At 43.1% G+C, this 12368-nt stretch overlaps 2 protein-coding genes across 2 annotated transcripts in view; both read left to right on the forward strand.

The window, feature by feature from the left end:
- Positions 1–12368, forward strand: part of LOC136508248 (tubby-like F-box protein 14) — a 48324-nt gene that overhangs the window by 622 nt on the left and 35334 nt on the right. The gene's annotated exons all lie outside the window — the stretch shown is intronic.
- LOC136507302 (tubby-like F-box protein 14) lies at positions 760–3563 on the forward strand. Its single transcript, XM_066502068.1, has 7 exons — positions 760–1107; positions 1303–1390; positions 2304–2312; positions 2377–2509; positions 2607–2748; positions 3110–3436; positions 3546–3563. The coding sequence occupies exons 1-7, from the start codon at positions 760–762 to the stop codon at positions 3561–3563; spliced, it is 1065 nt and encodes a 354-aa protein (XP_066358165.1).

Raw genomic sequence — 12368 nt, forward strand, 5'->3', positions numbered from 1 at the left:
CTGGAATTAGTATTGTGGCGTTATTTTCAGCAGACTCTGCTATGGTGTTAAATTTGTATTGGATCTTCAGTGACGCCACTATAGTTTCAATCGAAATAGATGAACTAATGCGTGCACTGCTCGTTCTGGTGTGTTCTTTCCTATTCCATCGGTTCCAAATTGTAAGTCGTTCCGGCTCATAGCTTTTGTTATGTACCTAGATATACATTATGTCTAGATACATAGTTAAAGCTACGTACCTTGAAAAGATAGAACAACTTACAATTTAGAATTGAGGGAGTAATTTCTTCTCTCCTTTCTTTCTTAGAAAAATTGTCACACAACCTGCTTTGAGCTACACATCATTTCTAGCTAGGTGTGCTTATTTGATGCATATGGTGGCATGGTCACAAGTCAATTCGCAACGCACAGCAGTTAGCTGAGTGACCCATACATTATTGTTTTTTTTGGTGTGTGGTTGCGATGATTGCTGTACTGTGTTGGCACAAAAGAAATGCGAGAGCATAGGTTCTGCCCCGTTTACATTGACTGATTGTACTAATGTATTTGAGAAATTATATGATGAGCTTGAAATATTGTACAAGGCATGTTTTCAGGGTTGTTGCTTCTCTGTTATTTTGAATTAAGCAGCATTTCTCTAGTCTTACCAGAGAGAAATTACAGAGGATAACACGAGCTTTCTTTTCCATTGTTAGGCAGGCTCATCTTTCCTGGTCATTGGAGGACTTTTGATGTTTCAGCGCTTGTGACCTTTAGTAGATGTCTTTCCGCAGCATTGTGCGTGATGTAAGGGATGGCTTTGGGAGCTTGTCTCGAAGAGGGTTTGAGGTGAAGCTTCTTGGCCACCGCAGAGGGAGATCTCATGGCGCTGTCCATGAGCTGCATGATCCAGCCCCGGTGATCCAGAGCAGTTGTTGGGCTAATTTGCCCCCAGAATTGCTTCGGGATGTGATTGAGAGGTTGGAGGCCAGTGAAGCCACTTGGCCTAACAGGAAGAATGTAGTCTCTTGTGCAGCTGTTTGCCGAACCTGGAGAGAGATCTGCAAAGAGATTGTTAAGAATCCAGAGTTTTCTGGAAAAATCACTTTTCCTGTGTCCTTAAAGCAGGTGACGGTGCTCTCTTTGATCCTTACAGTTTCATTTCCATTTTTGTAAATAATTTTATGTAAGTTATATATACTTTTCTATCCTTGCTGTAACTTGTATTTGGGAAGTGGCATTATTAAAACAAAGAAAACCAAGAATACATGTAAACCACTTTATCTATACATTAATTAATACTGTTTTGTTGGCCATATTCAGCCTGGGCCTCGAGATGTAACCATTCAGTGCTTCATCAAAAGGGATAAATCTACTCAAACTTACTACTTGTATCTGTGCCTTAGCACAGGTAAGCCTTTTTCAAAGCATTATTATACATGACCATATTTCTAGTTGTGTAAACCTAGACATGTAGCATTGTCCTTGCGGTATAAAGAGCCATGCTCGAATTACTGTATGTATTGAAGGTACCATTTTACCCCACTATCCTCTAGATTCATGTATGCCTAAGCCTTTGGTACCAGCATAATAGTTGCGCTGTTAGATTATTATTACTTACTAAGTTATATACACCATTATTATTACTTACTAAGTTAATATACACCAATGAAGGGCGGGCCTGGTGCAAGCGGTAGAGTCTTACCGCCTGTGACCGGAAGGTCCCGGGTTCGAGTCGCGGTCTCCTCGCATTGCACTAGGCAAGGGTAAGGCTTGCCACTGACACCCTTCCCCAGCGGGAGCTCTCTGCACTGGGTACGCCCTTTTTAAGTTAATATACACCAATGTACTATACATATAAATCATTTGTGCATGCTTCATGACTGGCATTCTTGACTGCCTATCTAACAAATCTAGAGAGAGAGTCCCCTCATTTTTGCTCTTCCAGAGTATGCACTCTGTTTACTTTCCAGTAGTTATGACAACTGATATTTTAAAATAAGAATATCAGCTGTTTCTATACTGTCTGCTAAATCTGCATTTCCCACTACAATTTAACCTTAATGAAGTGCCCACCTGCGGGGATTGGGGAACTCTAGAATGCGTGGACATAGTCAATCTATCATCTTCATAGCGGTTTGGTTGCTGGAATCCAATAAATTTAGACATTTACACTAGCCCTGTTGGTATTCTATCACTCTGAGGCTAAAACATAATAGCACCTACCAATACTTAAGGACCTAGGACTGGCATTCTGCTATCAGATGTCAGCCATTTTGTCTGTTTCCGTTTCATTCCTTAATCTTTTGATTTTCCACTTGCAGGTTTGCTTGGTACTCCTTTTTTTTTTTGTTTTGTCTCTGATGCTATTAACATGGTCTAACCTATTTTCTACAGCTGTGCTTGTTGAAAGTGGCAAGTTCCTCCTATGCGCGAAACGAACCTCCCGTCCAACTTGTACAGAATATACAATATTTATGAATTCTGAAAATTTATCTAGGTCAAGCAAAATGTACATTGGAAAGCTGAGGTACTAACTCATACACTGGCCAAGTTCTTTTCGGAACTACATAACCATTTTCTAGTATGTATGTGTCACTAATGTATCTATGGTACTGAACATCTAGGTCAAATCTCCTCGGCACAAAGTTTGCAATATATGATACCCAGCCTCCATGCAATACATCACAACCAGGGAAAACAAGCTGTAGGTTCTACTCCAGGAAGGTGTCGCCAAAGGTCTCTTCCAGGACCTACAACATAGCACAGGTTTCATATGAGCTGAATGTCTTGGGTACTCGGGGCCCTAGGCGGATGAACTGTGTTATGCACTCCATCCCTGCCTCATGCCTTGAGGCTGGTGGCACTGTTCCATGCCAGCCGGACAGCATCCTTGCTCGCTCCATTGATGAGTCATTTGGACAGCATTTCCTTCTCCCAAGTCATCTGTTGTGGACCTATTCTATGCGTTTCAGCAGCACAAGATTCTCTGAAATCTCAATGAGCAGCCACACTGATCAGAGACACGGCATTGGGAGACAATGACTGAGTGCAAGGAGAGGCCATTGATTCTCCGTAACAAGGCCCCAAGGTGGCATGAGCAGCTGCAGTGCTGGTGCCTCAATTTTAGGGGCAGAGTGACAGTTGCATCTGTCAAGAACTTCCAGCTTGTTGCCGCTACAGCAGCCCGCCGCTGGAGCCCCAACCCCATCACAGGCTACCCCGGTGCCGCCAGCCTGAGCAAGAAAAGGTGATCCTGCAATTCGGGAAGGTGGCCAAGGATATGTTCACAATGGACTACCGTTATCCACTGTCAGCCTTCCAGGCCTTTGCAATCTGCTTGAGCAGCTTTGACTACCAAGCTGGCCTGCGAATAAAGCCGTCATCATGGCTGAAGGATGATGATCTGTTTCATGAAGACGGCGGACCCCAAATTTTGCTGGGCCGCCATTCTGTTGTATGTTGTTGATGCCTTCTTAACTTACCTAGAAAGCTGTGTTTAGCCATTTCCACCTGATCTACAGCTGCTGCTGTGCTGTCTGTCCTGATCGCATTGTTTTCAATAGCTTTGTTCTGTGGAGTAGCATCTTGGCCTGCCCTTAACTAGCCGGCAGATTTAAATTGTTTTTTTTTCATACCATGGTTGTATTAACTGATATCTAAAGTTGTACTAATTATTAGGGAATTAAGTTGATGAACCACACTATGAAGTTATGGGAGAGAGTCATTGAGCAGCGCCTGCGAGGAACGACGTAGATATCAATAAACCAATTTGGTTTTATGCCCGAAAGGTTAACTATAGAAGCAATTTTTTTAATAAGACAGGTTACGGAGCAGTTTAGAGCAGAAGAAGGATCTTCGTTTGGTTTTTATTGACTTGGAGAATGCTTATGATAAGGTACTAAGAAATGTTATGTGATGGTCTTTGAACAAACGTAAAGTTCCATCAAAGTATGTGACCCTCATCAAGGACATGTATAATAATGTTGTGACTAGTGTTCGAACAAACGATGGTAACACAGATTACTTCTCGATTAAAATTGAACTTCATTCGGGGTCAGCCTTAAGCTCGCATCTCTTTGCCTTATTAATGGATGAGGTTACCAAGAACATAAAAGAGGATATCCCTTGGTGTATGTTGTCCACTGATGATGTAGTGTTAGTGGACGAACATCAGACGGGAGTAAATATAAAACTAGAGTTATGGCGGTAGACCCTTGAGTCTAAAGGTTTTAGATTGAGCAGAACTAAAACCGAATACATGAGATGTGACTTTGGTGGAGTTGTACATGAGGAGGAAGATGTGAGTTTGAAATGTAAGTAGTGCCTAAGAATGATACCTTTCGGTATCCGGGATTGATGCTACAGAGGGATGGATATATTGATGCGGACGTTAGCCATATAATCAAAGCAGGGTGGATCAAGTGGTGATAAGCTTCTGGCATTCTTTGTTACAAGAGGGTACCATAAAAGCTAAAAGGCAAGTTCTATAGAACGACGATTAGACCGGTTATGTTGTATGAAGCAGAATGTTGGCCTACAAAGATTCGACATGTTCAACAACTGAGTGTTGTAGAAATGCGTATGTTTCGATGGATTTGCGGTCACACAAGAATGGACCGAGTTTAGAATGATGATATACGTGATCACCTAGAGGTAGCACCGATTGAAGAAAAGCTTATCCAACATTCGTTCAGGTGGTTTGACCATGTCCAAAGAAGACCTCCAGAGGCACCAGTGCATTGTGGAGTTCTAAGCCAAGCTAATAATATGAGGAGAGATAGAGGAAGGTTGAAATTGACGTGGAAGAGACAATAAAAAGAGATTTGAAAGCTTGTGATATACTTGAAAAGAAGCTATTGAAGTGCCTGAACCATGACTTGGGGTTTTTGGTGGGTTTTAACTCTAGCCTATCTCAATTTGTTTGGGACTGAAAGGCTACCGTTGTTGTTGATGGTTGTATTAACTGATAAGAGAATCTGACACTTTCGCTTGTGCCTGAGCCGTCGTCTGCCTGTGGGATATGCAAATGTGCATCTTGTAAAACTCTAACCTTAAGTGTGGTGCACCTTTCTGATCCAACGAAAATGACATAAGTTGCTCACTAGATGACCGACGTCATTACAGGGATAGTCACGTCGAGCAGAGTCACTTGTCTACCCTCTTGCAATCTATTTATGTTCCTGTTAGTGACCTGTTCTTCAAAGGTTAACCATTGGACTACTCCAGAAGGAAGTCCTATTGCATCTAGTTCGACATATAGATCGCTTGACATGATAAGGAGAGATAACTAAGGAAGAGCTCAAGTGAGAATAACATGTCGGTGTAGTTCTATAATGGATCATGACTAGAAACCTCGATACCAACGCGTGCCGAGCAGCACAGCCATGTGTGCGCACCCACAGGGGCTCTCGGTTTTGTCGCGGCACCATAGATCGCTAATCGTGGCACCATTACTGAACATACAACCCACAAGAAATCTCACATGGCATAAATTGGGTTGCATAGGAGCAAGCACTATGCGAAGGAGGGATAGCAAACAAAGGTAGTCACAAGGTTGGGAGTCAACAAACAGGGGATCCGAAGATCAAAACACAATGCAAGAGAGCATAGCTTAATTGCCAAAGACAACTGAGCAGGGGACTTCTTGCCAAATTTCCATATACGTCTTGTGTCCACCAAGTGATTACCAAAACTTGGACGTGGTTCTAGGATAGCGCTCTTCAACACTCGTATGCTTACCGAGAACAAAAGGGGTGATAACTATGGCACTAATTAAATAACAAGCATACATACCCACCACTTGGCTAAACTAGAGGACATTAGAGGTTAAGCATGTAACCACAATTATTTCTAGCAAGGCTAAGCACACACTTTTCTCAAGCACTTCCTATTCAAGCAACATGGAACAAGGCATTCTTGTTTAACTCCACACAAGGAAGATAGTGCAATACATCGACCACAAGTTACTTAGTACTTAGAACAAAGGAAGGGAAGCATATTTATGCACAAGCACAATCATGATGCATGCTCATCCTATTCGTCCTCACGAAATTGCCAGCCTAAGGTGGCAATCACGTTCTATGTCGGTGGCATAACACATACTCTCTCGATATATAGCTAGTCGTCAGCTACATTCAATCTACGCATTCGTGGTTAGCGTACCTGCAGGCAAATTCATTGCAGCCCATCCCCACAAGAGATAAATAAGCGCATAATGAAAATAGTAAACTAAGATACTCTCCGTATATACATCCCCAGATGTATATACTTCGATATCCATAGCTACCCGATAAATATACCCGCAATTAAGTACTTTCATATATACATGGGTGTAACATGTAAATATTTCAGTAACCATAGCTAACTTTCCCCTAGACCGACAGTTGGGTGGTCATGCTCTCACAACTCACACTTACCTAGGCGTAGAGGCAATTGATCCATACATTACCATTCAAACGAATGGCATCCATACAATAGCACGCCGTATGGACGACGAAAGTAAAAATTTCAATAAAGTACATCCCCCAAAGTTAGTACTTAGATAGCCACCTAATAGTCCTTAACTGGGCATAAAGGAAGATGTCGCTAGCATAGTTTTGCAAATAAGTTTTGACAAATTTGCTTGTAGCTAAAGTTTTAGTTAAAATAGACCTTTTAAAACCAAAACTTAGCTTTTAAAACTATGTACCTGACAGTATTATGCTTAATCTCGCTCTGATACCAGCTGTGATAGAACCGCTCAATTTATACAAGATCAAGTACGGTTGCCCCGCTAACACGTTGACGCACCCATACTTTCACTCATATAAACCCGGTAGTCCGCCGAGTGTCCCGAAAGACCTCGGTAAATCAACATCACAACCAAGATCGCGTGATTAAGCAAATACACATCACATACATCGGGTTGCAGCGGAAATAATATTACAAAGGGTTTAACAAATAATAGTACAAGTTTGGGTTTCAAAACCGCTTAGTGAAAACAACATAGCTTTCAAATGATTACATTAATATAAGTTCCAAATATATTGCTAGCATAGTGACATCATCCGACAAAAGCATATAGATGAGAAGTAAGTATAGAATCATCGAGCCCACTGGTGGTTAGCCACCATCATCAACAGGTCGAGAACATCACCTGCAATAAGGTGGGATAAACCCTGATTACTTGAATGTACTCAGCCAGACTTACCCGTCTTAAACCAAAATAAATCGACACCAAGAATTATGCATGGCTTTCTTTAGTGGGCTAGCTGACTTGTTTGCGAAAAGCATAAGCTATCATGAAGAAACCATTTTAAGTACTTTGCATCATCTTTATTATGACCTATCCATCTAGGTAAGCACCTGTACTATAGCAATCACTTGATTAACCAATAACATCCAGTTACCAATTTAGATTTAGCATATCCCATATCATCCAGATAACCATCATTGTTCCATAATAATTACTACGATGCCGTAACTCGAGTCAAGTGCTCACTATCCAGGAGCGATGGCGATTCGAATCGATTCCTAACCAGCTGGTGATTTATTCCTTACACAAACCTCACTCACCCGCTAAAGTGAGATATTGATCACCGAGTCAACTTTCCAGGAATCTCGAGTTTGCCAGGAACCACATGTACCCGGGGGCCAACCGACTGCACTTTGGTCTTATCATCTCGCCCCCGTGTCCTACCACACCTGCTCCGGCACAGTGCGCTGCGGGCAATCTACTCGGCCCGAAAAATCTCCCAGCTTCGCGGTCGGAAGGTACTTTATCCGGCCAGCTAAATGTAAGGCATGCGTTCAACATGACTCGAGGCCCAACAACGGTCGGTCCTTAATCGACACAGACGGAAACTAACAGCACCCCAGAACCCTGTCTGGTTGCCTCCAACTTTTTCCGTCCGGTCTCCAATTATCCATCACACATGGTTAATTCCAGGATATCATTCTTTCCATAGCTAAATTCTTCCAGTAACCACCTATAATGTAGGTGACCGGATATCTCCGATCGCTACCGGTCTAAGCAAGGCTAAGCAGTTATTCGATCCTGACCTAACAGGGTAAAAAGGTAATAAGGTAGGCAAGGATAGTAATAAATGCATCAACGGTTTCAATCAACTCCTACAACTTAATGCAACAATATATAACTCGTATATAGAAAGAATTGCTTTTATAAAGTAGGAGACTTAGAATGCTCCGGGGCTTGCCTAGGATCTGACACAAGTCAGTTCAGTTAGCTTGCACCGTCCTGGTGACGTCTCAGGTCCTAGCATTCGCTTAGTCCTTCCATCTTCGGGATAGATCCTCCATACATCGTCTTCGGGTTTGGCTCCAACATCATGTTGTTCACGTGGTTCATCTAGCGCACCTAGATGAGATGCCAGATGCATGTGTATGAATGTGATGAATGGTAACACAAGATGCATCACATAAGCATACAAGACAACAAGTTATTATGCAAGACATAGACACCAATAACTATTTAACTCACATCACACCACTAACTATAGAGAGCAAGCACATCAAGCATGGCACAAGTTTCCCAAGATCTCAGGTGCTCTAACTCAGTCATCATTCAAGGCATAAGTCACACTTAACAATATACAAGCAAACACTATAATTGGAATATGCCAATTTCTGGACATGCAAACAGCAGCTACAAGATTTAGCTATAACTGGAGTTACACAAATCCAAATGACTTGCAAGAAGACATTATGGAAAGCTTATGAAATTTTCTACAATTCATCTTTAATCATCTTAGCATGATTCTCAAGTTAACTAAGTCAAATATATTTATTTACAGAAACTGGTCTACAATTGACAGAAAGCAGCCATTTCTGAAACCCAACTTTAAACAGCTATAACTCTTAAACTACTTGGCCAAATGACACCAAAATTTAATAGAAGCTAGATACATGAATTATCTACAATTTTTGTATAAACAAGTTTCACAACAAAGCACATTATCATGAAGAACTTTGCTAAGTTCCCAGATCTGTCCATAAACCACATCGGCAAGAAAATAATTATTAACTTATGTTGCAAATACATAATTAGGCAAAACCAACTTTACCAACATGTTACACATGACTAAAGAACACCAGAAAACCTAGTGTCCATGACCAAATAAATTCTTTTAATGCATTTCTTAATTTATTTTAGATAATAAGGTGACTTAATGAACATATACCAAAAGTGCACAATAACTTCTACAAAAATTACAGTGGCTCACATATCCTCTCAATAGTCTACTGTACAAATTTCACTCCATTTGGATATGTATAGCAACCTCTATGAAAAAGACAAGTTGCTAAAGCAAGAATTCATGTGAGAGCAAGATAAACCAATAACTCACTCATACTTCATCCAATACTCATGAAATTTTTACCACACATCAACTATCACATGAGTAGCATGCCACAAAAATTTCACTTCATTTGGAGCCCTAGATCTATAGTTATGAAAAATAACAAATTCAACTAGCATTACAACCTTACTGCACAAATCTATTTTTACCGCAAAATATTTAAACTAAAACATGCCATATTATAGATCCACTGCATAGACAATTTCACAAGGATTCCAAAAAGTCCTCATTTACTATTTTACGAATTTTCTACGATTTACTATGAATTTCCAAAGTTCCTACAAAATAATTACAAACCAATCCTTATGGCACTATTCACCTGAGTCTATGACATTGCAGTTACACCCCTCCCTTTAGTCGAATTGCTGTGCGAGGTCCCTGGTCGGAAAAAACAGAGCAGAGGATGGCCGGAGCTTGCTGTTGCGGCCGGAGAAGGTACGTCGTCGGTGGGGGAGTGATGGAGAAGCACCAAGGGGTCCTTGCGCACCCACGGGGCTGCTCGGCTTAGCCCAAGGTGGCCCACGGCGGCTTGGCCACGCGCGGGCGCCGGTTGCGGCGGCGGCGGCCGGAACTTCCACGGCCATGGTGGCGGTTTGCGACGGCGAGCACGAGCACGACGTGAAGGAGATGGCGGCGAAGCTGAGGGTGGTGCTCTTGGGGAGTGAGGAGACTGGGAGCGGCGAGAACAGCTGCGGCGGCCGGAGCTTCCACGGCGGCCATGGTGGACATGCACGGCGTTCGCAAGCTCTAGAGCGAAGGAGGGCGAGCGAGGGCAGCGAGTGAGAGCAGGGAGGAGTGGGGAGCGTCTGGGATAGCTCGGCCTCCATTATGGAGCAGCAGGGGCGCGGCAGGGCGGCCGGGACACGCGGCGAGGAGGTGGGCGCGTGGTGCTTGCGCCTGGTCGCCACGGAGGCAAAACGTCAAGCACGTGGCGTGCAGCGAAGTGGACAAGATGGGACGCCGTTTTGGGCTAGCTCGGGTCCGAATTAGACTTTGGGCCCAAAAGAAAAGTTGTCAATCTCGGCCTACTCTACATTTTTCATTAAGGCACTCTAGTCATTTGAGCAACATGACAGTGGGTAATTAATCTCCAAAGTGGCATTGTCAATGCATTGATGGCAATTAGCAAACTCCAAAATTGAGGGTCATAAAAAGGTCCAACGAGTGCCATCCTTTTGCATGGTCTTCTTTTCGATGTATGCTCCAACTTTTATTTTGGGGTCAAGTCAAGTTACTTAGCGAAATTTGGAGAACACGAGACGTCAATGCCGATGTCGATGAATTTCAGACTTAGAATATTGCTAAGTGCTGAAATCAGCAGCAAATTTGATCTTGTGACCTCGATTTGACTTACTTCCAAGATGATCTAGCTCTTAGTCCAAAAACAAAGTTTGTTCTACATGATATGGACTACAACTTTCATTTAAGGTCCAACCTCAAAACTGGTATAGAACCTACTGCTCTACTTTGACCAAAGTAGGATCACTATGAAGCTTAAATTATCCTTTTTGATCCATTGGAGCGTTTTCTTGGCATTTGCCCAACATGAACCTTTCATGACTTTTGTTGTAGAGTTCATCTAGAGTCATTTGGGCATGGTTGCAAGATTTGGTTGACGATCGAGAATTCCATTCACTTTATAAAATAATTCAAGCAAGGACATAACTCGTCATTTCATGTGACTTCTTGATTCCAAACTTCATGAAACTTTTCCATGGATCAATATAGATGGGTATTGATGTGAGACACATGAAGATATTCCAATAACACCACCCAAGCATATATCTTGAAAAGGGGTCTATAGGCGAGCAAAGGTGCAATATCCAAGTTTAGGTTGGGGCTCGTTTCTATAGGTTTGACCTTAACATCTTCATCATCACTTAATATACCATGTTTTAGCTCAAACCCATTGCTTAACTAGTGGCAAACACCTAGGGTGTTACATCGATATTTTCTCCTACAGTATTGTGGGCACCATTAACTCCCATACGGTAAAGCTCCCCCATATGCCTATGGGCATCAACAGTGTTGTGGGCGCCGGCATTTACCGTACCTAGCGAACATGGTAAAACCCCTTGCATGCCTCCGGATATCAACAGTATGGTAGGCGCCGACGTCTACCATACCTGAAGAAGACAACACAACCTCCCACGTGCATCTGACATTCAACAGTATTATGGGCGCCTACCATCATCCTATACCCGCCGGCGTGGGCAACAAGGCTTAGTAGCATACATACTCTCCCTCTCACTTGTAAGGCCATCCCCTTCATCTATAAAAGGGGATGCGCTCCCTCCCAACAGGTAGATTCATTAGATCAATCAAGTTCACTAGTCCACAACAACAGAACCGCCAGGTTCAAACCACAAGCACACGCTTGAACACTTAGCTCATAGTGGGGCTCCCATCACTCTCGGCCCTTCTGACCGGAGTCCAACCGGACCTCTTGTACCCCCCTTCTTTCTACTTCTCGTTTGTAACCCCACTGCAAACTTCGAGCACCTGGGCTTAGGAATAAAGTCACCGATCGACTCAAACTGGACATAGGGCACGTTGCCTGAACTAGTATAAACCATGTGTCATTGAGTGTTAGGCCACCTCCGATCACAACGTATGTCAAAACTACAAATATTTATGTGTTGGTCACTTTCTGCACCGACAGTTGGTGCCGTCCATGGAGAAGATGTTGTATGTTCAATAGTTTTTGGTCATTGGATGGCCCACTTTTCTGCCACCTTCACCGTGGCGGGCTCAAGCGATACGACTCGCTTCAGCTCACTTGAGTTTCCCGCACTCCCACCTATTGGGATGTGGGTTCCACCCGTCTTCGAGCCATCCCAAGCCTTCCTCTTCGGAAGCCTAGACTTCATCGCCGACTGGCTTGGCATACTACACCTCCGTGAGGAGGCACTCGTTCTGGCGCCCGTCGGAGGGGCGCCCTCCATCGGCTCCTGGATGCACGACGACTTCAACGATGAGGCATCTACGCTTCATTCCGAGCAAACTCTCTGCTCAAACCCCACTATGAGT

Source organism: Miscanthus floridulus, chromosome 15, assembly GCF_019320115.1.
Source record: "Miscanthus floridulus cultivar M001 chromosome 15, ASM1932011v1, whole genome shotgun sequence".
NCBI lineage: Eukaryota > Viridiplantae > Streptophyta > Magnoliopsida > Poales > Poaceae > Miscanthus > Miscanthus floridulus.

What these genes read in the sequence shown, in the direction of transcription:
- LOC136507302 (XM_066502068.1), top strand. Translation starts at nt 760, where the DNA reads ATGTCTTTCCGCAGCATTGTGCGTGATGTAAGGGATGGCTTTGGGAGC. An exon ending in TTCCTGTGTCCTTAAAGCAG is followed by an intron (nt 1,108 to 1,302) that starts GTGACGGTGCTC and finishes GGCCATATTCAG; the next exon opens with CCTGGGCCTCGAGATGTAAC. An exon ending in GGACCTACAACATAGCACAG is followed by an intron (nt 2,749 to 3,109) that starts GTTTCATATGAG and finishes CCTCAATTTTAG; the next exon opens with GGGCAGAGTGACAGTTGCAT.